The 27,996-nt window shown below is 41.4% G+C and overlaps 1 protein-coding gene across 2 annotated transcripts in view; it reads right to left on the bottom strand.

Moving 5' to 3' along the window:
- Positions 1-27,996, bottom strand: part of LOC118811603 (TBC1 domain family member 8) — a 40,973-nt gene that overhangs the window by 3,991 nt on the left and 8,986 nt on the right. Inside the window, exons 1-16 of one of the 2 annotated variants that reach the window (XM_036575943.1) lie at positions 23,330-23,441; positions 21,345-21,455; positions 18,973-19,091; positions 18,092-18,320; positions 16,359-16,599; positions 9,403-9,610; positions 8,653-8,850; positions 8,329-8,484; positions 7,580-7,730; positions 6,679-6,893; positions 4,818-4,935; positions 2,038-2,323; positions 1,671-1,776; positions 956-1,054; positions 387-455; positions 12-258 (exon numbers count right to left, since the gene is read on the bottom strand). In XM_036575943.1, the coding sequence (XP_036431836.1) occupies positions 12-258; positions 387-455; positions 956-1,054; positions 1,671-1,776; positions 2,038-2,323; positions 4,818-4,935; positions 6,679-6,893; positions 7,580-7,730; positions 8,329-8,484; positions 8,653-8,850; positions 9,403-9,610; positions 16,359-16,599; positions 18,092-18,320; positions 18,973-19,091; positions 21,345-21,453 (2,551 nt within the window). In that variant the 5' untranslated portion in view covers positions 21,454-21,455; positions 23,330-23,441. Of the gene's footprint in view, positions 1-11; positions 259-386; positions 456-955; positions 1,055-1,670; positions 1,777-2,037; positions 2,324-4,817; positions 4,936-6,678; positions 6,894-7,579; positions 7,731-8,328; positions 8,485-8,652; positions 8,851-9,402; positions 9,611-16,358; positions 16,600-18,091; positions 18,321-18,972; positions 19,092-21,344; positions 21,456-23,329; positions 23,442-27,996 lie in introns of those variants that run through there. The other variant, XM_036575935.1, reaches the window with a different exon arrangement.

The following is a 27,996-nucleotide window of genomic DNA, read 5'->3' as shown; positions in this document are numbered from 1 at the left end:
AGCGTACGCACCGAGCCAGCGGACGAACTGTGTGAAGCCGATGCGGTTCTGTCTATTTTGGTCCAGCAGGGTGAAGGTCCTCTGGGCCACCGTGTCCGTGTGAGAGCCGCAAGGCCACGGAGCCAGGAGCGCGTACAGGCTCTTAAACTGAGCACAGTCCACGTGATAACTTTCAGTGTAACCACGGCTCACGGCCCGCGGCTCCGGGGGGGTCGAACAGACACCGTCCCCCCAGTACAGACTGATGAAGTGCTCTGTCTGAAACACAAACACAGTCCATGCGTTGCAATGTAAAGAGAAAGTTCAGCAAAAGATCTCATTCACGCACTAATCCTCCCACATAGATAGATACACAGATACTGAACGCATCTGACGGTCAGACCCACCTTAAAGAGGTCATAGAGACCGGATAGGTCCTCCTGAGAGAGGGACACGTCAGGCGAGACCAGCCTTAACTACAGAGACACAGGAGAGGTGCATCAATCACAGATAGCCACAAGGGGGCGATCAAACTCACAATAACAGTCACCAGCTTTCTTATGTTTTCACTTCTAAATATACTTTATTAAAATGTTTATTTTGACTGTAGTTGATCAAACAAAAACAAGACTGACCTACAGAACCAACAAAACTGTCCAGACTCTGTAAACTGTTTTTTCACAAAAGCTACATGCATAATTTCCCATCTAGGAGCATTTTGTAGTTCTACAGTTACAGACTGTAGTCCATCTGTTTCACTGCACCCTGTTCTTCAATGGTCAGGACCCTCACAGAGCAGGTACTATTTGGGTGGTGGGTCATTCTCAGCACTGCAGTGACACTGACGTGGTGGTGGTGTGTTAGTGTGTGTTGCCCTGGTACAAGTGGATCAGACACAGACTACAGTCTGTAATTGTAGAACTATACTTAATGAAGTGGCCATAGTGTGTGTGTGTGTGTGTGTAGTGTGTCTCACTGTGTTCTCTTTGGTGGTGTCCTCGTGACTCTGCAGCACTTGGATCCTGTGTCTGCATCTCATCCTCTCCAGCTGCCTCACAGTCAGGTCCCCAAATTTCTATACAAACACCGAGAGCAACAGTTTCAACAAACTAGTGAAAATAGTAAAAATTAAAAATTGAAAAATTAAAAAAAAAAAAAATTTAAAAAATACAATCTGGGGATGACAAAACTCAATAAAATAAAACGAAAATAATACAGAGAAAAATAGAGATGTTACTCTGTAAGCTTTTTTCATTTAAACAGCTGTCTATGAAAGTTTGAACACTCCCCGGTCAAACTACATATTTTAAGTTAGAAAGTTAACAAAACAAGTTAACACATCCTTTATAGAGAACGCACTCAATTTTCTGCAACGTTTTGTGCACAAATTCCGTTTATTTGCGGAGTTATAATAACAAACTGGAAAACATAATGAAAAAATAATGCACAAAATATAAAATGTGCCGTAACATTTTCACAGGCCACATTTTATAATACGTTTTCTTTTTTTTCCAATATGTTAAATTCAGCAAATAAGCAGTAACTGTGTATTAAAATGTGCAGGAGTGTGTCTCTGTAGACGACGTGTTCACTTATTTTCACTTTTATTTGACTGGGGCGCCCAAACTTTTGCATGCGACTGTGTTTTCTATGATCCTGTGAGATTCAGATCTGAACACACACACACTCACCTCGTACGCATCATTATTCAGCGCAGTGATGTGTGTGTGTCCCGCAGGTCCCGCCTCCTCAGCACACACACACGGCTCCTCATCGTCTCGGACCTGTTCCAGAAAACTACACACACACACACACACACACACACACACACACACACACAGACACACACACAGACACACACACAGACACAGACACAGACACACACACACACACACACACACAGACGCACACAGACATGAAACATGAAATTTGTATAAATAATGCATCATACATGGTCAAAAACAAAAGTGTGTTCTGAAATGTTCTGTTCTAAGTGGAAATAAGTTAACACTCTACAGGTAACATCGTTCTGTTTTATGCTTTCAGGCGTAACTGTACCTGGTGAGGGTCATTAGCGCTTGTCCGTCGTCGGTGCTGGCGGAGAGTTCGGCAGCGTTAGCGTCCAGCACGGCGAGCCCCAGCTGGAACACGGCTTTGATGCCGTGGTAGAAGAAGCAGTCGAGCACGCAGAGGGCGCTGCGGAACGGCAGGACGCTCAGGAACAGCGTGAGGAACCACGTCAGAGACACAGACGCCAGAGGAGAAAGATCAGGAACGCTTTCGGCCAGAGACGGCAAACGCTCCCGAATCAGCTCCTCAAACACGGACTGATCCACCTGAGCACCTGAGAGAGAGAGAGAGAGAGAGAGAGAGACAGGGAGAGAGAAAGGGAGGGAGAGAGAGAGTGGGAGATAGAGGCAGAGGGAGAGGGAGAGAGAGAGAGTGGGAGATAGAGGCAGAGGGAGAGGGAGAGAGAGAGGTGAGAGAGAGAGGTGAAGGGAGAGGTGAGAGAGAAAAGAGACAGACAGGAAGGAGAGAAAGGTGAGAGAGAGAGAATGAGAGAAATAGAGAATAGAAATGAAGAGAGAGAGAAATAAAGAAGAGAAAGAACAGTGAAAGAGAAAGAAAGAGAGAGGGGGTGAGAGAGAGAGACAGAGGTGAGGGAGGGAGAGAGAGAGAGACAGGAAAGAGAGAGAGAGAGACAGGAAAGAGAGAGAGAGATAGAGAGAGAGAGAGAGAGAGAGAGGAAAGAGAGAGAGAGAGACAGGAAAGAGAGAGAGAAAGAAAGACAGATGAGAGAAGAGACAGAGAGAGTGGAGCAAGGGAGATATACAGAAAGAGAGGAGAGATAGAGGTGAGAAGGAGAGAGAAAAAGAGAGGGAAGAGAGAAAAGAGACAGAGACAGGAAGGAGACAGAATGTAAGACGGAGAGAGAGAAATAGAGAAGAGAAAGAACAGTGAGTGAGAGAGAGAAAGGAGAGGGAGAGTAAGAGTGAGTGATGAAAAAGAAAGAGAGAGAGAGAGAGAATCTGTACAGTCTGATAATTTGCATACAGAAATCTGATTTGGTCGATGCAATGTTACAGATTTCAATCAAATGACAATTTACATACCTCATTTAATTAAAACATCAATATGTTGATTAAATATGTTATATTTAATTTCTGACCATGTAAAATTAAACTGGTCGATATCGGTTTTCAGAACTGTTAGCTACTTAAAAACAGTATCAGTGACTATTTCTTTGGATCGGTCGGCCCTACGAACAACTACTTTAATGTCTGCATTCAGGTGTTCAAGTCTAGGTGGTGCATGCGTGTTGGGGGCGGGGCTTTGGAGAGAACACTGGGAATTTCTGTATTTATGTGACTGCTGAGTTTTGAAACCGTTATCTTTGCCAAAATCAACGACATCTTTTAATTTTCAAGAAACCACTTATGTGGAGACCCCTAGTGGCCAGTCTCTGTTCATAACCCTGAGTAATGTATATAAATACACACACATCCTGCCCTCAGCACTGGTCTGTCTGACGCGCACACACATCACACACACATCACACACACATCATACACACATACGCACAGAGGTCTGGTGGTGTAAACACTGACCAAAAAAAAGTCACTAGAGCGGAACAGCGAAGCAGGAAGTGAGCTGAGGTGTGGCGACGCAGCAACTGTTTGCGCAACTTCTACAAATAAACATGAATAAAAATACAGACGCTATCAGTACACAGGTGTGTGACTGCGGCTCTGGTGCAGAAACACCTCTGTGTCTGTTCTGTGTCACTGATGAAGTTGCACTTTCTGATAAAATTCCCCAAACTATTTAAACAGCTACGTCTTGGCCACTTTATCGGAAACCCCTCTCCGTACCACCTTGCTGGTGCCTCAGAGACTGTAGCCCATCTGCTGAGGCACAGTCTGTGTTAGCCTTCCCTTCATCTCTTCATCAATGGCCAGTTTCTGACTTCTAAGCTGCTCTTGGTGGGATATTTTTTGGGGATGGTTCACTCAACCCAGTCAGTGTCACTGCTATGCTGAGAATGGACCACCACCCAAGTGATATCTGGACAACAGTGGTCCTGTGTTCAGAAACTGACCAATGATTAATGGGCTACAGCAGATGGACAACAGTATATGACTGTACACCTATATGATGGAGCAGTAAGGTAGGTGTTTCTAATAAAGTGGCCAGTAAGTTGACGTACAAGGTGGGTGGTTCTAATAAATCAACCAGTTAGTGGATGTACGAGGTGTTTGTTTCTATCAATGTGGTCAGTGAGTGGAAGTACAAGATGGGTGTTTCTAAAAAGCAGCCAGTTGGCGGACATACAAGGTGGGTGTTTCTAATAAAGTGGCCAGTTAGCGGACGTACAAGATGGGTGTTTCTAATAAAGCGGCCAGTTAGCGGAAGTACAAGGTGGGTGTTTCTAATAAAGAGGCCAGTTAGCGGACATACAAGGTGGGTGTTTCTAATAAAGTGGCCAGTTAGAGGACGTACAAGGTGGGTGTTTCTAATAAAGCGGGCAGTTAGCAGACGTACACGGTGGGTGTTTCTAATAAAGGGGCCAGTAAGTGGACGTACAAAGTGGGTGTTTCTAATAAAGTGGCCAGTAAGTGGACATACAAGGTGGGTGTTTCTAATAAAGCAGGCAGTTAGCAGACGTACAAAGTGGGTGTTTCTAATAAAGTGGCCAGTAAGTGGACGTACAAAGTGGGTGTTTCTAATAAAGTGGCCAGTAAGTGGACGTACAAGGTGGGTGTTTCTAATAAACTGGCCAGTTAGTGGATGTACAAGGTAGGTGTTTCTAATAAAGTGGACAGGCAGTGTATACGTACCAATGACTCTGTGGTTGAAGTAATCAGGCAGCATCCGTTCGCACACAGTGACCAGGAGCCAGAAAGCCTCTTCTTCTTTCGCGTAGAGCAACAGCACAGAAGCCAGGATGTTCATGGACTGGAAGAGGGATAGACGCACACACACACACACACACACACACACACACACACACACACCAGTCAAATGTTTGGACACACCTACTCACAGATTTCAGCGGTAATGAGAATTAGAAACAGTGATTAAGATGGTTTTCTTGTGTTTTCTTTGCTCTCTTGCACCAGTAATGCTTTCCCACAGTGCATAAAACTAAAAAACTAAAAAATACACACAGAATTTTTTCAATGGTAAAAAGGCAAATTAACACGTTTTAACACTCTCGTTTTTCGACTGAATGTGTCCTGAATGATGGTTTCAGTTTCAGCCAAGAACTTTCATTTCTGTGAGGTGCTGCCAGCTGGACGAGAGTGTACGTGTGTGTGTGCGACCAGTGTTGGGCAGTAGTGTCTCTGATGAGGCTATTAGTTTAACTACACTACTATTCTAATGTTTGGAGTTTTGCATATTACCCAGTGGAGTGGTGGTGATTTTCAAAATATTTTTCTTTAGTGAAGCTATTTTATCAAACCAGTAACGATGCAGAGTGAAGCTACAGAATCCCTCCACAGTGGTGGTCCAGTTCTGAGGGTCAAACGGCAAATAGATTTTATATAACTATTCATGTTAAACTCAAGTACTGTGTATTTTTACAAGCCCAATCGCCGAAGGTTGGGACTGAACCTGTAAACAAAATCAGCAAATCTGCATTTTTTTACTTGTACTCAACTGAAAATGGTACAAAGACAAGATTTTTAATGTTTCAACTAATTAACGTTATTGTTTTCGTATACACTTGTTCTAAATTTAATCCCTGCAACATGTTCCAAAAAAGTTGGCACAGGGGTGTTTACCACTGTGTTACATCACCTTTCCTTTTCACAACGGTCAGTAACTGTTTCGGAACTGAGGACACTAACTGATGTGGTTGTGAAAGTGCTTTTCCACATTAACAGCCATTATGCACAGAAATGCAAATGCAAATACACATTTTGCATTTGAATTTGAATTATTTCTTTAATAATGCACACTTACATTGGGAATGCAATTGCAAATACACAACTGAATAAAGTCCAGATATACTCATACTGCCATAATGGACTGTAGATGGTGAAATCCCTACATTTCTTGTGATCGTGTGTTGAGAAACACTGGGCCAAATATCTTCCAAAGTTCTTCCTTAAATGTGTTCTTGAGAAACGTCCTGCGAAAAAGTCTCCGTCAGATTCATGACGTGTTCTTAAAGCGCAGACCTGTTCTCACCTTTGTGCTCTTGAGTGTGTTTAGATTCTGTTCTTACCTTAGAACAATCACCTGTTACCTTCACTCTTAAAAATTGGTTCTTCAAGTGTTCTTTAGTAAAGAAAATGGTTCTATATAGAACCATGAACACTCAAAGAACCCTTTGCATGAATCAAGCGTTCTTAGCATTGTGATAGGGTTCTTCAGATTGATGGAGAATGTGCTGTAGATCGTTTTAAATAGCAGCGAAAAGGGTTCTTCTAATGTTAAAAGCTTGACATCGTATCTATAAAAGAATCCTTTTTTGGTGCTATCTAAACCCCTTTCCAAAAAGGTTCTATAGAGAGCCATATAAAAACACTCTCCATCAGCCTGAAGAACCCTTTAATCATGCAAAGGGTTCTTTGAGCGTTCATGGTTCTATACGGAACCATTTTCCTTACCAAAGAACCCCTGAAGAGCCATCTTTTTTAAGTGCGTACTCATCCGTTTTTTCGTTTTTTAATCATCCTGCATGCTGCGTACCTGGCAGTATCCGATGTTGGGGTTGCGGTGGGCATAGGCCGTCAGGACCCTCCGTAGAGCTGCGATTCCGGTCTGGTTCTGGAAGGCGGCGTGCTCGGGCAGCGAGCGATGCAGGTCCCGCTCGATCTCCTCCGTCGCTACACTCGTTTCCCCCATACACCTGCTCACCAGATCCGCGTAGTAGTCCGGGTGGGCGGCCAGCGACGAGCACGCGTCTGTGGAACACGGAACAATCCAATAACGTTACACTCATTTCACTTCCAATAATCCTCAATGAGCGTCTTCACATGCACTCAAAATTCATAATTGGATTTCTGCAGTTATCTGATTATTCAGCACACTCGGATTTCTTAGATCGGACTATGGTCTAGACTTCTCAGTGCATGTAAACTCTTACTTGGATTCCTCAGTCTGCGCATGTGGAAAAACAGATGACGGTTTTCACTTATTTTCACTTAGAAAACCAGCAGTAGCCGCCAAATAAGTCTGTTATGTTTCATTATGCATGTTTAAGTGATTATATGCAAATCCTAGTTGTTTCCCAATAGTTATGGAGTATACCTGACTGTCACAGACTACACACTTTATGGGCATAACTTTATTATTTGTGGGCTGGGTACATTGTTTTAATTTATCAGGGGGGGATACAAAATAAAAGACTCAAAACAGAAACAGGGCAAGTTCCCCTCTAAAGGTGTTACTCTACCTGTTAAAAGTTACAAATTTTGTCGTTTTTCCTAAGAGCTTTTATTAATATTTCAGCCTCACACTGTGGGGGGGGGGTGGGGATCCCCTCTTCTCAACAGGTGCACCCCCCCCTCCATCCCGCCCCCCTTAAAAGACAGCTCTCACACACACCAACACAAACACACACACAAACACACCTCTCTCTCTCCCTCACCTGAAAAGGTAAGCCACAACTCTCCACGCAGAGACTCCGGGATCCCCATGGCAACCAGTTTGCGGATTTTATCCGTGCGGAACATGTGCACGCCGCGGCCGAACTCTTCAAAGTGATCCCCCCACAACCGCACCCTCAGCTGCTCTGACATCTTTAGGAACAAAATCAAGTCAAAATTTTAAAGTACCACCTTAAATCATAAACCATAATACACAAAAAATCTATGTTCAATAATAAATAGTTAAATATTTTTATCGTTTCGCCCAAGAAGCTACTAAAAATGGTCAAACCTCGACACTCATTTAGAATGCAACAATCTATGAATATGCATGATTATGCAAACTGTAAACGCCCCCTTGCTGTGCTGTTTCTAAACCCCGCCCCTTCCCCCACTATCCTGCATCCTCTGTTGGAACAAACTGAGCAGAATTAAAAATAAATTCCCTCTGTGAGCTCTGTCCATCTGTCACTCCAGCACCTCTCGCTCAATTTCACTCAGATTTGAGTCTTTCGCCTCTAAACTTGCCTCAGTGAGGCAGCAGTGAGCCAGAATTGCCAGTGGTTTAGCCTTCTCAGTAAGCTATCATTAACCTCTGGTGCTAACAAGAATATAAATTAAAAGTAGCTTAAGCAAACAGCTCCACACACTCTTTATCCTCTGAACTTGGGTCGGTCAGGGCTTCAATGAGCCACAATTAACTGTGTGTTTGTGCAGAAAGCCCCAGCGAATGGCAGGGCTCCATACTCACAGTTTTGTTGTTGGGGGACTGTGATTGGCTGCTTTGGAAGGTGGTAATGAGCGCTTCGGTGAGTACCGTGTTCCGCAGCGTTTCGTCAGAAACTTCGTCGTTCTCCTCTGAGCTCGCTCCGTCATAGTAGAATGTATAGTACGGAGTGGAGGAGACCTGGAAAACACAATCTGCTTGAGACTAGAGCTGAATGTTTTTTTTCCATGACAAATATATCCACATGCTATTTCCAAATGGAGCCAATCATCACTCTAACCATTCAGCTTTGTGATATTTCTTGAATCTAATGGATCTAATTGATTTGCTATCAGCCCAAAGATTTACCATTGATTTTTTGCGCTGGTTGTTACCCCTGAACACAGCCTGCCTCCAGTGCAGGGCCCTCAGCCGATCGCTCAGGTTCTCCACCAGCTCGTCCCGCTGCACCAACTCGATCAGCTGGAACGCCTTCTTCGACTTCACGCTGATGATCACTGGGTTTGGCAGGGCACTCGTACTCTCCGCTTTCTCGATGGACTGCACCTGCACACAGACGTTAAAGATGCAGTCAGAGTGTAAACACAACCACATTATACAGCTGAGACACAAAACATCATCGAAGCTACACTCGGGGCCTAATTAGGCTACAGTCAGGGAGCACACAACCATTAAAGATACTGTCAGGACCCAAACACACTCATTAAAGATACAGTCAGGGAGCACACCACCAATAAAGATACAGTCAGGACACGAACACACTCATTAAAATACAGTCAGGGAGCACACAACCATTAAAGATACAGTCACAACCCAAACACAACCATTAAAGATACAGTCACAACCCAAACACACCCATTAAAGATACAGTCAGGGCCCACACACACCCATTAAAGATACAGCCACAACCCAAACACAACCATTAAAGATACAGTCACAACCCAAACACACCCATTAAAGATACAGTCAGGGCCCAAACACACCCATTAAAGATACAGTCAGGGCCCACACACACCCATTAAAAGATACAGTCAGGGACCAAACAGATCATTAAAGATACAGTCAGGGTCTAATGTATGCGTGTGAATGGTGCTGTACCTCCGCGAGTGGGATGAGGAGGGTGCACTGGCCCTCTTGTCGGCTGCTGAAGCCCATGTAGTTGTCAGTGGTGTAGAGCTTTCCGGGTGTGTGGCAGCGGGCGTGGGGCGTCCACATGGAGCAGTTCATCACTTCTTGCAGCTTCTCCGAGCGCGGCAGCCCGAACAGAGACAGCACATACTGCCGCAGAGCCTGATGCTCCAGCACCCTGAGACACACACATTCAGATTAGGACTGATATTCATGCTACATTTCAAACTCTGACCCATTCCTAAGGCCCACTTCGGTCACTGTTGCTATACATCTGCCAAAATAGATCAGGTTAGCTAACTAGCTAACACTACCAAGTAAATACGCCTGAACATGGAAACAGGGTTCCTGATATCACCTATGTTTCTGGGGCCGTATTACAGAAACCTCCTGTCTTTTTGTCTTAACTTAAGATCTGACAAGTCAAAATAAGATTTTCACGAATTCGTATTACAGAAGCAAATCTGACCTTAATTTAAGAATCTCATTTTATCTTACAGCCTTTCTCATCTCAAGTTAGGCAATCTTAACTTACTCAACTGAAGTCGACAATCAACTGTCTTGTCTGTTGCCTAGCAACCGACCATACGTGCACAGCTGAAACGTAAACATGTAATCAAGTTAGTTAGCCAGACAGCTAACGTTAGCTACCTTTACTGATGTAAAAAAAGGTCAAATAAAACTAAAGCACGATAAACTGAAAGTTAATAATATCGTCTCAGCGCTTTGTGCTGTTTATCAGAGCGTCCGTCTCCAGTTTCAGTCTCCATTTCCAGTCTCCATTTCCCAAACGCTTTAGCCGAGCGCGCTAACGTTACTCCTCCTAATAAACAGACACACGTTCAGCTCCGTCTCCTCGTTATTCACCACCATCACTGTAATATTTCATCATCAACATTAACACACGAAGGTAATCAGAGGGGCGGTGGAGATCGAATCTGCAGCGTCTGAGGTTTTAAACACTGTTAGAAAAAACCTCACAAGTCAAAGCAGCGTTTTCAGTGTAGATAAATGTAGCGTCGTTATGCTGGTTATAGTGAACTGTGCTGCCTGACACTGCATAGTCATAGAAGTTAAGACTCTGGGGTTTATCTTACAGTTAAGAAAATATTTAGGATATTTTGGCAGCTTAGGATGTTTCTGTAAAACCGTTTTATCTGGAAATAAGATTATAGACTTAAGAACCGTTGTTCTGTAATGGCTTCTGTCCTAACTTCAGCCTTAACATGACAACAAAGCAGATAAGATATGATCTCAGACTTAAGAACTTTCTGTAATACGGCCCCTGATTTCTGATGTTTCTGATTATGTTTCTGATGACTAAGTCTTTTGCAATTATAGCTTAATTATGAGGATCCAACATGGCAGTGATGGCTTTAGAAAGAAGACAGTGGTGCGCTGACTCAAAGGGCCCTCGAACCGGATCATTCTGGAACAGACCAGTTGCGACTGAAGTCAACAAAGAAAGGCCTCATTAAAAAGTAAGACTAGTTAGCTAGCCAACTTAGCGCCGTAGTTTGGCATCATAGATATACATGTCTAGATGCCGGGTTGCGTCCAACCAGGCACGTCAACAGCGCCGCCATTTTAGGGAGGTCAACATCGCTGCTGGACTGCATTCAGTACCATCACAGAGCGGCAGTTTAAGAAAGATACTGTCCAAAATTACACTATTTCAGGAATATTACTCTCAGAAAGTGGGATAGGATTATATAACGGAGGGAACGCAGTGATCCACACTCATGTCTGTGTGATGTGTATTGTTTGTGTGATGTTTGTGTAGATATGGCCGTGTGGTTGGTGATGCACAGAGAACCTGCTGATGTGATTGTTCTTCCTCTAGTTTTATATTAAGCTTATTTCATTTAATAGTCTATTCAGGGGATCTTAACTTTATGTAGCAGTTATTAATTTACAATGATGGTTAAAGCTTTGTAGCAGTAAATTATAGCATTTCTTAATCCGTGTAGATATTCATAACAGATTAACGTTAGAACCTTCTTACACAAACCTGAAGTTAGCTTGTTATTTGCCAGCATGTTGTTCAAATTTTCCTGTTCCACCTTAAATGGTGCAGCTTCAGGCACCAAAAAGTGACTGCCTCACCATTAAAGGTAGAACGGGAAAACTTGAACAAGAAGCTGGCGCTTGTGTGTTTTGGGGGTTTATTTTATTATTATGTGTATTAAGATTAGAAGTGATTCACACATTGATGGATTTGCTGATGTGTGTGATTATGTTTATGTTGACTTGGTTTTTAACGTCGGGTGCAGACTGAATATTTTTCTGCTGGTCTGGACGGCTAATTATCACAATCAGTTATTAAAGTAATAAAAGGTACAGAGAGCAGATCCGTACAGCTTAGATTAATCTGTGTCTGAGGATTATAACAAAATAGATGTGGTGAAAATCGATTGAGTAATAAGGAAGTCGTGGCTGATTTAATCCTGAGACTCATCGTCTCTCAATACAAGTGAATCTGTTCACAAGCAGATCTTGACCTCTCCAACATGGCGGATGCACAGACGTATCACCTCAACAGACAACGCAGCATCTATATATATATATATATATATATATATACATATATCATCATCATCATCGTTAACCGCTTAGTCCAGATAGGGTCGCGGTTATATATATATATATATATATATATATATATATATATATATATATATATACACGCACACACACACATATGGTTTGGCACAGACAAAACCTACATGTTCTGTAAGACTTTTTTTTTTTTTACCACAGTTGAGTCTCGAGTCTTTAGCAGAGAATTTTCATTGCATTGTATAAAGTAAACCCTACTTACAAACCTGTCAGGTTCAACACGACTTCCAATAATGAACATTTATAGAAAACCTTCAGACTGAAGGACAGAGCTGAAGCGCTACCTGCAGTCAGTGCCGTGTTTACAGTAAAACAACAGCTAATTAGTCTGTAATTTGTACAGCAAATATGCTGGCTAACTAGCATAACAGCTAATCCAGCTAAAGCTGTAAAGGAATGTGATGTGTAGCTACAACTTCAGCTAGACTGGCTGACAACTTAATAGCTACTAAACTAGCTAGCCTACTTGCTATCCCAACTATTCGCTATCCAGCCTTTTCTAGTTGTTTTTCTCTGTCTTTTAAGCCACACTTATTGCAAGTAGTTCCTCTGTTTTGTCCTTCAGACTGAAGGTTTTTCTGTAGTAAAGGCTGGTTATTTGAAGCCATTTTGAACCTGACAACACTGCAGCAATGACGTGTAAACGTGGCAAAACTGACAAAGTCACACACGTAACGTTGGAAATTAGAGGTTTTATTAATTCAAGGTTGCTCATTTAATCAGTTTTGTTAGATTTTATTTCTCAGTCTGAAATTTCACAAGTCTTAAGTCTTTTTAAGTCTAAATTTCGCTTCACCATCTAAACTCTTGGATATCTGGAACCTTTCAATGCTTGTTAGAGGTGCCAGTGACCACACAGTTTCTATGCTAACTGTTTACAGTCTGTACTAATCCACAATTAGTACTTAAGGGTTTAGTGAAGGGTCAGTTATTGTAAAAGTGAAATCTTTAACTTTTGATAACAGAGCTTCAGACTTGTTACTGACTTTTAGCTTTCATGACTGTTTCAGTGGAATATGGTAGCTTTTTTTTATTTAATTTTTCTTCCCTGATAGCAAGAGGACAGTGGACCACCGTCGGCCCACTGATTACAAAGCTGGCGGTCCACTGACGTTTTGCTCAGCGTTTTCCAGGCGGCCCACCAGTGGTTAAGCAGAGTAATAGACAAAATTCCACTTACCATCACTCATGTTCCACTTACAGTCCTGCTTACTTATTTTTCCTTCCTTCCTTTCTTTAGTTACACTTTGTAAATTAGTTTAGTGAATAATTTTAATCCAGCTCAGTGTCAACAACATTTTCTATTAAATCGTTTTATATCAGGCCTAGTCATTATTTTTTTTCTTTCTCAGTTGTTTGCAATATTTGTCTGAGTTTTATAAATGGCTCTGTGCATTTAAAATCTGTTTGAGGAGATTAAAAACTAGTTAGACCTTGTCAGCAGGACAGATTACCAGATTACTGTCTGAGGGTGGACCAGCAGCGGCAAACAGTCAGTGGGGTGCCGACCTTATTAAGCTAGTGGACCGATATATGCTTGCTGTCTGGGTTAATACAATAGCCAGTCACCAATTAGACCATATACACTTGATTCCATCTGTAAACAGAGACTGTATTATGCCTGTTTTTATTGCTAGGAAGGTAGCAAAATAGATTAGGCTAGCTAACCAGCTAACTGGCTAACAGTTTCAGTGAGACTGTATGTTTCTAAATGGCCATATTTTAAACCATACACATTTTCTTACATCTGTGTTTGTTTTATGTACATGTTTTCAAATGAGGGATGAGTAAGATGGCAAAAATGATCAAGTTAATATGCTAACGTTAGTGGTCAAAGCAAGTTCGCCTGAACACAAACAAACAGGGTTACTGATGTCACCAATGTTTGCGATCGCCAAGTTCTTTGTAAGCACAGCCTAATGAGGACCATCTGATGCAGCAGCGATGGCTTAAGGAAGGAGACGCTGGTGTCCTAACTTAAAGGGCCCTCAAACCAGATCAGTCTGGAATGAGGCAGTTGGGACTGAAGTGAAAGAGAAACCACTGCATCGGTCTCATAAATATAGCGGTGCTGCTTTTCACACGCAGCTTGTAATTTACTCTGCACACACACACAAAACCAAAAAACACAAGTGTTCACACTTTCAACCAGGTTTAAAAGAGTACATAAAAGGGAACCTGCTGGTTTATCTACTTATGACTGTCTGTACACTGTGACCCATTTAAACTCACCGTAAATTCACACTGACTGCAGTAAGCTGTGCAGTAACTACTTCACTCAGAATACTGCACCGTTCAGTTTAGTTGTTCTCTTTCTTTCTCTCTTGTTCATTATTTTTCCTTATTTAATCTTTATCTTAGGTGTCTAGAACATGCAGCGTCTTCGTTCTAGACTCATTGTGCTTTTAGTTTACCTCATCCCACTCAGTGCCTGTTATCATGCAAATACAACCAATCTGTCTCATATGCTATGTAAATATGCAAATAGATATACTTTAATTCTACTCTTATACTTAACTTATGTCTATTTCTTATTTTCTGCATAGTTTATGTAAGTTTATGTGAAATTATATGTCTTGTTACTGAAACACTGCAATTTCCCTTTGAGATCAATCAATCAATCAATCAATCAATCAATGAATAAAAAAAGATCTTAATTTCCTTCTTGCTTTCTTTTTTGCTTTCTTTCCTTCTTGCTTGCTTTCTTGCTTTCTTTCCTTCTTGTTGCTTGCTTTCTTTCTTTCTTTCCTTCTTTCTTTCTTTCTTGCTTTCTTTCTTTCCTTCTTTCTTTCCTTCTTTCTTGCTTTCTTTCTTGCTTTCTTTCTTGCTTTCTTTCTTGCTTTCTTTCTTTCTTTCTTTCTTGCTTTCTTTCTTTCCTTCTTTCTTGCTTTCTTTCCTTCTTGCTTGCTTTCTTGCTTTCTTTCTTTCCTTCTTGTTGCTTTCTTTCTTTCTTTCCTTCTTTCTTTCTTCTTGCTTTCTTTTGCTTCTTTCTTCTTCTTTCTTTCCTTCTTTCTTTTTCTTTCTTTCTTGCTTTCTTTCTTTCTTCTTTCTTTCTTGCTTTCTTGCTTTCTTTCTTGCTTGCTTTCTTTCTTGCTTTCTTTCTTTTTTCCTTTCTTTCCTTCTTGCTTGCTTTCTTTCCTTCTTTCTTTCCTTCTTTTTTGCTTTCTTTTTTTCTTTCTTGCTTTCTTTTCTTGCTTTCTTTTTTCTTTCTTGCTTTCCTTCTTTCTTTCCTTCTTTCTTGCTTGCTTTCTTTCTTTCCTTCTTTCTTTTTTGCTTTCTTTTCTTCTTGCTTGCTTTCTTTCTTGCTTGCTTTCTTTCTTGCTTGCTTTCTTTCCTTCTTTCTTTCTTTCCTTCTTTCTTTCCTTCTTTCTTTCCTTCTTTCTTTCCTTTCTTGCTTGCTTCCTTGCTTTCTTTCTTTCTTGCTTGCTTTCTTTCTTTCTTGCTTGCTTTCTTTCCTTCTTGCTTTCTTTCTTGCTTGCTTGCTTTCTTTCTTTCCTTCTTTCTTTTTTTCTTTCTTGCTTTCTTTTCTTTCTTTCTTGCTTTCTTTTTTTCTTTCTTGCTTTCTTTCTATCTATCTATCTGGCAAAAAAACATGTTTTATACACTACAGCTCCAAAGTTTAGAACCACTTATACTGTACCCTGTAAGTCAGAGACCATGATTATAGTTTCTACTCTTTCAGGAAACTCACTTTCAGTTTATCAAAGAAATCTGCAGGGATGTTTTTCCACACTTCCAAAGTTCAGTCTTAGAAGCTGGTTGATCATTTTCTGAAGTAATCAAACACAATCAGTGATGCTGAGATCTGGACTCTGGGGTGGCCAGTCCATTCTTCTGAGAACACCAGCAGCCTCTTTGTTTGTTTTGCTAATTTTCATCTCTTATTTCTGTTTGCTTCAGTAAAATGCCCCGTAGACTTAAATAGACACCAAAAGGTATTTTTCAGATTTTAGTCAATATTTCAAGACACTACAGTTATCCATTTACACTCATTTTTTATCTGCTTTGAGATCTGATCTCTGCTTTTGAAATACGAGACGTTGTTGTTGTTGATATTCGTTTTATTAGGACTTTAGTCTTGATGTTCTTCAGCTTTCTCACTGATACTGAAATCTACAGTTCTGTTCATTCTGGACAAAAAAACATTTCTTCATATTTTACACCTTCATGCTAATTATTTGAAACTCATAGTGCTGTACAGGATGAACAGATCAGAACCAATTTTATAGTGAAACTATTATTTATCTGAAACTAAACTGGTGTTGGTTGGTTATGAACTGTGTGTGTTTATTTGTCATTAATCTTACCTTTTGGTAACATTGGTGGCCTGCTGCAGGCTCTTGTCCACTTCCAGCCCACCACTGTCCAGCAGTCTGCGCAGCGCGAGGTCAGCCAGCTGGCTCATCACGGTCATCACTTCATCCACGTTCAGGAACATGGAGAAGTCGCGCTGCCTCTGACGCGTCCGCACCCGGATAACGTCCGTCATTAGCCCTAAAGACGCCCGCTCCAGTCCCGTCACCTCCGCCCACGGCACCAGCAGCTTCACTGCAATACAGTCCATCATGGTGCTAAGTGCATGCTTGAATCATCACTTATGCACATCAAACCACATGGAGTTGTTAAGTAATCTCAAATAAGACTTGTTTATGTGTTTTTTGACATATACGCATCTATAAACATGGACTGAAGTGTGTCAAATACCTACAAACAGTAGCAGCTAGCTTGAAGCCTGAATTTGGTCCACACATCTGTACATTTTCCATAAGTGCTATTTCATAGAAAAGGTAACAATACTGGAAAAAGAGATAAGTTACTTTTAAAATTATTATTTCTCCCCAATTTATTTACGTCCAAGTCCACTCGCCCGCTGGGTCTCCCACTATCACACGATGCTACCAAGCTGGGAGGGTTAAGGCTACCACCTGTTTCCTCTGGGACACGTGAAGTTCCACCACATCTTTTCAAACTGCTATCGTCACTGGACTTCAACATGCTTGGAGTAGGATACTAAATGCAAATTCTGCTGCAGCAAATAACAGATGCCAGCGTTGGCTAGTATCGTGCCGAGAGATGGGAGAGAATTAGGACCCACTCAGAGAGAGAGAGGACACTGTCTGTGTTTACATGCTAAGATTCTTGCCAATCTGATTGAATTCATTCCAATTACAGATTCAGACTGGGGTGTTTATTCTCACTCTACTCAAGAACCTGATGGAAAATCTCTGTTTACATGCTCACTACAAGCAATCCGATCCAAATTTACGCATATGCGTAGAGAACCACTTAGTGTAGCCGTTACTATGACAACCAGCATCACGTGAGTCCAGTCAGAGTGAGATGAGCAGCAGTGAGCAGCGCTTGTGTTCTTAATGACTTTAAAATGATGTCAGACTCAGGAAAACGTCCTTCACATGTCCTTATTAAAGAAGGCCGAGAGGAAGACGTCGTGCTCTGAGACACATAAGCTGGACGTCCGTCCCACCACCGTCTTTTAAAGATCAGAGCATAAACTTCGTCTCCTCTGCAGACCAGTTTCTGCTCCGCCATGTTGAACGGTATAAACTTTCACTATGACGCGACGAACATGATCAGAACGGACTTAAACTTTCCGATAGGGAATGTAATCAGATACAGGCGTTTACACGATTATTATTCTTCTATTTAACAGATTATCTACAGGATTACCCACCTCGATCAGTTGGACAGACACTGTATTCCGAATGGCCTCAATCAGACTAGTCTAGTCTGACTGAGGTGTTTACATGGACGTATTCTATTCCAGTTGAGCTATTAGTCCGATTATTAACGGATTATTGGGCTGCATGTAAACGTGGCTAGTTATGCTCTTTTGGACTCCCAGCCATGTATGGCTGTGGCATCACTCACAATCTCCCGACAATATGACTAAACACTTAAGAGGTAAGTTTTAAGTTGAGATAGTATACTAAAACGTATACTTATAGTGTGAGAATGTACGCACTAGCAAAAAAAACAAACCAAAACAAAAAAAACCTAAATTGTCTTTTGTTCCCCTCACCTTCTTTCCCGAGCAGGAAGGAGTAGAACGCGAGGTGATTGGTGGAGAGGTAGAGCCAGCCCTGCCGCGGCACTCGGCCCTTCCAGCAGCAGCAGGAGTAATGAGCCACCAGCTTCTCCTGCTGCGGCAGACCGAACCGCTGCTCAAACCGGGCCAGGACCTCCCTGAAGCGGGTCGGGTCATCCTCCAGCGCAGCCTGCCCACCGAGAACCTCCTCAGCTATCAGCCCCTGGCATTACACACAAACACAGCCACATTAGATCATTTCAGCCAGAGGTTTTGTGAACTTTACACTCTAAGTCCAGACAGCCTAATCTAATGAGTGAATTCAGCTACTTTAGGTTGGCACAGTAGATAATCTCCATATAAAAGCAGTGATGAATGGCACTGGACTCTTGGGGCAGCTGCACATGAGCCTAAAGTCACCATGGTCAAAGCAAAGCGTGGGCTAAAGGGGTATAAAGCCCCCGCTTTGGGCTGTGGAGCAGTGGAGAGTGCGTTCTCTGGAGTACTTTATAACAAATATTTCCATGTTTGTGTTTGTAGTTTATTTTTTGCCCAATTTAAAATACACACAAATAGACAAAGACAACATACAGTGCAGGGAGAGGCAAAAACCTAATAGGCTTACATAAAGCCCCCCCCCTAAAAACATTATGATTTTACAATATTATGAAAAATATTGGCAATAATGACATGAAACAAACATCAAATGACCTAAATATCAGCATCGACAAAAACCATATGAATGTGTAAGCGTATGAATGTGTTGTATATGTGCACAAGGGTGTCCGTGTGAGATTATTAGACATCTATGTTTGTGAAATGATGAAGACTTTTACACCCATATGAACTCCTATGTAATTTGAGTGTGGAAGCACCTTGACTTTGCCCTGTGCAAAGCTCGCAGCATCCTGTTTGTTCTCAAACACCGACATGTATGGCAACAAGTTCTGATCCAGCCATTTCCAGTGTTTCTGCACCTCCTCGGCTGTGGCTCCTGCACACCAACACACATATAAGACATAAGACACATACTGTGCATTCACTTTATTAGAAGCCCATCGGTTCACACTCTGGCCACATTGAGCTCCACTGTATAGATGTACAGTTGCAGACTGTAGTCCATCTGTTGCTACACAGTTCATGAGCCCTCTCGTCGTTCGTCAGTTTCTGTTTTTATCCAGGCAAGAGTGGCTTTGTGGTCAGAAACTGACCACAGATGAAGACGTAGAGGATGGCAAACACAAACTGTGCATCAACAGATGAGCTACAGTCTGTAACTGTTCACCAGCAAAGGCGAGTTACAAGAAAGGACATTTCTTGGCCAGGGACAGCGTTAGGGGATGGTGTGATACACAAATGGCTGATCATTTTTGGGGCTGTCCAATAAGTCTTTTTGGCAAGAGACTGGGAATGTCACTGGAGACCTATTTGGAATTATGTCTGAGTTTTCATGGGTGAATCTTTATTTTGGGAAAGTACTCCAGTTAGTAGGGAAGAACGATAAATACCTGCTTAAAATATTATTGGTAGCTAGTAAAAAGGCCATAACAACAAAGTGGATGCAGCAGGACCCCCCCCAACAGTGGTTTGAAATTGTCCACGAAATTTACTCAATAGAAAGACTTACATTTATGTTAAAACTAAGGATGGAATGCTTTACAAAATACTGGGAGAAATGGATTTTAAAATATTTGGGCAACCAGGGTAAGCAATTAAGAGGATATGTAAAAGGTGATGGGTATGCATGTCTATGTTATGTATTACTGTGTAACCCTGGATGATTGTAAAATGGTCCGGTTTAGCAGTTGGATACTAGACTAGATCTCTTTAATAATGTTTGTTTATTTTTTGATTATTCTGTCTTTTCTCTTTCGAGGTCTACCAGTGATAATTGTGAAATAAGAAAAATAAAGTAAAAAATAAAGTAAAAAAAGGAAAATAAAGGACATTTCTAATAAACAGCCAGGACGTTTATATTCGCTTTACAAGCCAGATTTACTAAGAAGTGCACAAAACTCAGGAAGAGAGCTGAAAACTAGGTTTGTCTCACGTTGTGCATCCTTCTTGAATTGAATCAGGCGACCTGTCTGCAGGTACTCACCACTGATGACCAAAAGCACCCCACAAGCCTTGCCGTTTCAGAGATGCTCTGACCCTGTCTTCTGGCCCTTGTCAAAGTCACTCAGGCCTATTTCTCCCACATCCAAGACTTCGACTATGAGAACCGACTGTTCGCTAACCATCTAATACTTCCCAGACCTTAATATGCACCAGTGTTACGAGATAATCAACGTTATTCCCTTCATCTGTGAGAGGTCATAATGTTTTGGCTCATTGGTGTATAAATAGGATTTTGTTTAATTCCAAAAGTAAATTAAACATTTCTGGACATTTTCAGCATTTAAAGATGTATTTGATACATTTTTTATGTATGGGAAGAGTAACACTCAGCCCAAAGTGAACGAAGCAATAAAAAGAAACTCATAAATAGATAAAAGTGGAGGAAATTCTAATAAATTAGTTGAATTATATGATAATTATATGATAGAACTTTTTAAGTGAATGATGTGGCAAATTTTTGGGCAGTTCATATTGGAAAATCACTCCTGGTTGTTAGTTTGCATAATATTATCATGTTCTAAAATGCATATTTGGTTTGATAAAAAATGGTTTACTGCAGAGAAACTTACCAACTTTTTACCATCAACAACATTTTTATATGTAAATAAAATTGTAGCAAATCTAAACAAAATAAATATTTTCCTTGGAGACTATTCAGCCCTGCATGTATGTCTAGGCCATGAATATGTTTTGGGCCAAAATTATCACAAAACTATCATAAAACAGTGTCTCAGTCATCAGGCAGTGAATTCATAACCATTTCATGTAGCTAGTAACTTTCTGAGAGGGAGCTTTTAGAGGTGGACGTCTGGTTCCTATCACCACCACTGTGAACAGTTCTGACTCGGTAAGTTTCTCTGGAACAGAGCGTTTCACACCGAACCACTCTGAACGGCTCAGTTTACGTCTTAACCATTTAATTTTGCAGAAATTTAACAATCAATGTAATTCAGGAGCGCTAAACACTGCAGCTCAGTGGCGCCCTCGTGTGCTCATGAAAAATGCATTAGCAACACGGCAAACAGTTTCAGAAAATCTGGCCCTATATAAACTATTTGTCTCCTCTCTGGTCATTCCTGTGTTCAAACATAACCACACTAATGTTATCGTAAAGAAGACTACTCACCACTGGCGATGACCCAGCTGACCTGTGACCCCGGCACCTGCAGAAGAATCCGGAATGGTGCTACTCGAGCGTTGGAGTCCAGCATGGTGTCCAAGGCCCCCACCAACATTCCTGCACACAGACAAACATTGTTCATATCGTGTTGGGTGTGGACGTGTAACAGTTTGACTCATCTTTTTCTCCTTCTCTTCTACATTTTTGTGGGCTTTTAGCTTCAGCTCTGTTCCTCAACTGGACGAACGGTTCAGTTTCCCACGAAAGATTCTTCAGGACAGGTTTAACGGGATTCCAAGAACTGAATCCGCTCTGTGTACAAAAGCCAACCCAACTGGTGTCTCTTTTCTGCTATATCAACATACACTGATCAGGCATAACATTATGACCACCTCCACATTTCTACGCTCATTGTCCATTTTATCAGCTCCACTTACTATATAGGTGCACTTTGTAGTTCTACAGTTACAGACTGTAGTCCATCTGTTTCTCTGCACACTTTGTTAGTCCCCTTTTACCCTGTTCTTCAGTGGTCAGGACCCCCATGGACCCTCACAGAGCAGGTACTATTTGGGTGGTGGATCATTCTCAGCACTGCAGTAACACTGACGTGGTGGTGGTGTGTTAGTGTGTGTTGTGCTGGTCTGAGTGGATCAGACACAGCAGTGCTGCTGGAGTTTTTAAACACCTCAGTGTCGCTGCTGGACTGAGAATAGTCCACCAACCAAAAATATCCAGCCAACAGCGTCCTGTGGGCAGCGTCCTGTGACCACTGATGAAGGACTAGAGGATGACCGACACAAACTATGCTGACACACATGAGCTGCTGTCCCTGACTTTACATCTACAAGGTAGACCAATAAGGTAATATATGTTTGTGGAGCTAAGGGGAAAGGAACCGGTCAATTGGAATACAGCATGTGTTGTGCTTAAACAGTTGTGTCCATTATCTCCTTTAAATATGTCACTAATGCACAGAGTTGCTGATTAACCTGCGTCTAAATCTCAGAATGATTCAATAACCAGCCGATGGTCCTCAACAACCAGCTGATGGTCCAATGGTCCTTGGCAACAAGCTCATGTCTTTAACAACAGGCCGATGGTCCTCAACAACCAAGCTGATGGTCCTCAACAACCAGCTGATGGTCCTCAACAACCAGCCAATGGTCCTCAACAACCAGCCAATGGTCCTCGGCAACAAGCTCATGTCTTTAAACAACAGGCCAATGGTCCACAATAACTAACCAATGATCCCAACATCCAACCAGTGATCGTATACAACAGGCCAGTGGTCAACAACTAATGATCCTCAACAGCCAGCTGATGGTCCTCAACAACTAATGATCCTCAACAGCCAGCTGATGGTCCTCAACAACCAGCTGATGGTCCTCAACAACCAGCTGATGGTCCTCAACAACTAATGATCCTCAACAACCAGCTGATGGTCCTCAACAACCAGCTGATGGTCCTCAACAACTAATGATCCTCAACAGCCTGCTGATGGTCCTCAACAACTAATGATCCTCAACAACCAGTTGATGGTCCTCAACAACTTATGATCCTCAACAGCCTGCTGATGGTCCTCAACAGCCAGCCATGGTTTTTCATCAACTGCGCTACAAAAACATAAACCTTGCCTTTTGAAGATAATGATTTTTTTAATTAATTTTACCTAATTTTATCTAGAGAAATTAGCTTTTCAACCAGCAAAATACCTTTGCCTATTTCAAGAATCAATGCAGCTAAATTCGCTATTTTTAACTAATACTTCAAATAAGCCAAAGTATTGGTTTAATTATTTACTATACACTTTCACTTGTGTATATTTTAGTAAATTCCCCCTCTGAAACAACCGGACTAGGACAATCGAATCTAGAACGCTTTAGAGCAACAATATTCTCCAGACTTCAAGTCTTTTAGTTTTTCCTGCACCATTCGAGACATGAAGCACACAGTGCCGACAAAGGCTGCTCCACTTTGGAATCACGCACCTCATAAGAGATGGTTTACCACTGAGTTCGCATTATTTCTTTCAGCGTCTGATGTGCTGACCCACTGTTTCTTTGAGCTGTAGCATCTTCTGCTCACACAACCAGCCGAAAGATCATTCCAGCAACCAACTGCACCGTCAATCGCTCCACAGCGGCCGCCATTCTGGAAATAAAAAAATTTGAGTAGACTCTCTTGAAGGAAAGGTCCCCTTGGTCTCTGTCTCTTTAAATAAAACTAATATGAGTCATGCCATTTTGGTCACGACTTGACAACGAGCTCATGTGCCTTTTTTAATTAGATGTTTCCTCTCTGTGGAGCGGTTTGAGGTTTGAAGCATTAGTGCAGAACAGCACAGCAGAGAAGAGGCTTCTTACAGAAGAGTGATGATAAAAGGAGGCCTCGTTTTCCTAACAGGAACACAGATGCCTCTCAATTACAGAGCTAATCAGATCGCAGAGGTATAAGTGCTCTAATGACGGCGCCAGTTAAATCTGTGATGAGCTTGCGGCTGAAAAGGAGTGATGAGAAGAGACACATGGACAGACAGAGAGTAAAGTTCAAGAGAAAGTAAAACCTCATGAAAAGAACCACCGCTACAGTAGTAACCCACTCATTTCCACTAACTGAATGCAGTACACTCTTAAAGACACGAAACTGTCACTGGGGCAGTCCCCCTCTTGTCACTGGGGTGGAACCCTCAAGGGAACATCTCAGTACCTTTAATCAGGGAACATAATTTTACCATAATCTATTGAAATTATACATCATTTCCAAAAAAGTTGGGATGCTGTGAAAAATGTAAATAAAAACAGAATTCAATGATGTGCAAATCATTTAAACCCTATATTTCATTAAAATAGTACAAAGACAACAAATCAAATGTTGAAACTGAGAAATGTTATGTTTTTTGAAAAATATGTGCCCATTTTGAATTTGATGCCGAACAACACGTTCCAAAAAAGTTGGGACGGGGGCCTGTTTACCACTGTGTTTCATCACCTCTTCTTTAACAACACTCTGTAAGCGTCTGGGAACTGAGGAGACACTGCTGTAGATTAGACAGTGAAATGTTTTCCTGTTCTTGTTTGATACAGGATTTCAGCTGCTCATCAGTTCAGAGTCTCCTTTGTCATATTTTTCATTTTATAATGTGCCAAATATTATCAGTAGTGACAGGTCTGGACTGCAGGCAGGTCAGTTTAGCACCCGGACTCTTTTAATACGGAGCAATGCTGTTGTAATACATGCAGAATGTGGTTTGACATTGTCTTGCTGAAATAATCAAGGCCTTCCCTGAAAAAGACGTCGTCTGGATGGCAGCATATGTTGCCAAAACATGTATATAACATTCAGCATTAATGGTGCCTTCACAGATGAGCACGTCACCCATGCCATGTGCACTAATGCCCCCCTATACCATCATGAATACTGGCTTTTGAACTGTGCACTGATAACAAGCTGAGTGGTCTTTAGCCCAGAGGACACAGTGTCCATGATTTCCAAAAAGAATTTCAAATGTTGATTCGTCAGACCACAGGACACTTTTCCACTTCCCCTCAGTCCATTTTAAATGAGCTCTGGCCCAGAGAAGGTGGCAGCGTTTCTGGATCCTGTTTATATCTGGTTTCTTCTTTGCGTTTAAGAGTTTTAATTAGCATTTGTGGATGCAGCGCCGAACTGTTTTCATAGACAACACTTTTCAGAAGTGTTACTGAGCCCATGCAGTGATTTCCTCTACAGAATCATGTCTGTTTTTAAAGCAGTGCCGCCTGAAACCAGCAAATACTGTTTTTTTGGCCTTGTCCCTTACAGAGATTTCTACAGATTCTTTATTATGTACCGTAGATGATGAAAAGCAAAAGTTCTTTGCTATTTTATGTTGAAACATTATTCTTGAATTGTTGCACTATTTGATCATGCAGTCTTTCAGAGAGTGGTGAACCCCTCCTCATCTTTACTTCTGAAAGACTCCGCCTCTCTGAGATGCTCTTTCATACCCAGTCATGTTACTGACCTGTTGCCAATCAACCAGGTGTTTTTTTAGCATTACACAACTTTACCAGCCTTTTCTTTCCCCCGTCCCAACTTTTTTGGAACGTGTTGCTGGCATCAAATTCAAAATAAACTTTCTCAGTTTCAACATCTGATATGTTGTCTTTGAAGCATTTTCAATGAAATATAGGATTTAAATGATTTGCACATCATTGCATTTTGTTTTTATTTACATTTTTCACAGCAACCCAACCTTTTTGGAAATGGGGTTGTATTATCTAATTTGTACTGACTCCACACACCCCATTTCGTCTCCAGGCTTTTTATTTTTTGTTCTGTTTTAAAACATTCAGTTATAAAAAGGTACAAATACGTACTTTTCACCTGGAAAACGTATTTAATGTACACAATCCCTTACAAGACCTTAAATCCACTGTTGTACCTTTGAGGGTATATTTACATTGTTTGTACCTTGATAAATGAAAAAGAACCTTGATAGTGAACAATGAGGAAAAAAAACACAGCCCCTGTAGAATCTCTGTACGTTTGATTTTTGCAGAAGTATTGCATCTATATAAGAGAGCACAAAGATGTAGGCCTCCATGTCACTGTAAAACATTTGCAACTCAAAGTCATCTAAAGCGGCTGCCCCAGGCCGTGCCTCAGGTCCCCGAGGCAGGAATATTCTAGTAAAGTCCCACTCTGTTCAGCAGAGTTTTTGGGAAGATGGTGGGACCTCAGACCTGTTTGGCAAGTGAGGAAGAAGAGATGGAGAGGGGAAAGAAAAGAGTTCCTGTTTGAACAGGCCACAGCTTTGTGTACATAGCAGAGGACAAAGAGTGGAGATATACTGTGGAGATATATATCTGATGTTTGAGTGTGTGTGTGTGAGAGAGAGAGAGAGAGAGAGAGAGAGAGAGAGAGAGAGAGAGAGACATTTCCAAACACAAATGCACACTTGTCTGCAGTGTAATAGTACTCTTTTACAGTCCACTGCTTTGTTTGTCATGGAGAACTATATGGACTTGCCTGGAATGCACCAGCAGACAAAAGTCTCAACTTTTCCCCAAAACTGGTGTTGAAAGTGTTGCTGAACACAATTTCAACACATTTACACTGGCAAACGAAAAGTTTGGCCAAAAATCAAATGCACACAAATGTTTCCTCGCTTACCCCCCGAGGTGCTGACCAGCCAAAACGTGTTTGGTGTCTGAAGACTGCTTCTTTACTTTTTGCACTGGAGCTACGAGGCTAATGTAGCTAACAGGTCATGGAAACTTACTAGCATCACCAGTTAGCATGGTGCTAGCGAACAGACTTGCTTATGTGGTTTGTGACTCGGACAGGGCTGTGTAACAGTGATAAGGTACACCACGGTATGAAAAATGATCATAATATTTCAAAATTATGATGTCAAATTTCTATTCTACGTCTGAACGGTTAAATAAACATATTCCACCCATTTACGTTTAACTGTTGCATGGTGTTGCCTCAGGGCAACAAACTTAGTTTTCTCACTTTACAATGATACGATACGTATTAACTGATCATGAAAGCGTTAATTACTAAGGGAAGAGTTTGAACACACCAATAAAAGGCGTGAACTTGGTCACATTAGAATCTTTTGGACATTTTGAAACTTTTTTTGTTGATGGTGCAGCTTTTGGACAACACGTTACTGAACCAGACAGTGTCCCTCAGAAAAGAAAACAATTTTTCATCCTTTCCAAAATACGATTCATATCTATTAGAGTGTAAAATTAATTTACATTCACAATCATATAAACAATTTGTAGAAACTGTTGAGATATGTTTGTTGCCTAGAAGCAACATTGTGGATTGGATTTAGCTAGTCGTAAACAAAGCGTCACAGTCGCAAACAACAGCCACGTGAGCGAACAGTGCAGTCATTATATATATTTTTCCATTTGGAATTATGTTTTATTTAGAATAATTTAGAGTTTTTATTTATTTAGGAAACTGGAAAGCAAATTTGATCATTTTTACATTTAAAGAAGTGTAGACAAAAAAATTATATTTCTTGACACTCTATCATTTTTTCCGTTGTCACACAATGTTGCTTCAAGGCAACAAAAAGATCCATTCACACTTTTTTTTGTTTTGTTTTTTGTATTTTAATAATCAGGTCCATTTATGCAAAAAAGTGAATGAAACATTTTTTAAACATTGCTCTCATAATGCATGCAGTAGAGGGTTAAAGGGGTCAATGACTGATGGTGTGGAAGCTCACTGTGCTGATTAAAAGAGGGGAAAAAAATCAGAGCCGGGAAAAACCTCAGAAAAACTAAGCACAATAGCAGCCAGAAACATTATAAAGAAGGAGATGGTCAGTGGTTAAAATATGAACGGGAAAGCTCACAATGCTCAATGTGGTGTCTGTTTACGGAGAAAGTCCCGCCCTTCAATAAGAAGAGCCTATCAGCTCGCTGTTTACGCCACAAGTGGAGAAGGTTAATGATATTGTGGTACTAGTGGGGAAAGCCCCCCTCATGAGGAGATCTGCACAAACGCAGAACAAAACAACCTGAAAAATCACATTATTTGTGTGTTACTGCCACCTAAATCCATTAAGGGCCAACAGTGGCCTGAAAGATGTCCAGAGTGAGAGACCCCAGTGGACCTGTGTTAGGTTATCTGTGGGCTAGGGCAGTAC

The sequence above is a fragment of the Colossoma macropomum genome, unplaced genomic scaffold (genome assembly GCF_904425465.1).
Source record: "Colossoma macropomum unplaced genomic scaffold, Colossoma_macropomum, whole genome shotgun sequence".
Lineage (NCBI taxonomy): Eukaryota > Metazoa > Chordata > Actinopteri > Characiformes > Serrasalmidae > Colossoma > Colossoma macropomum.
This window is presented reverse-complemented; position numbering and strand designations above follow the sequence as displayed.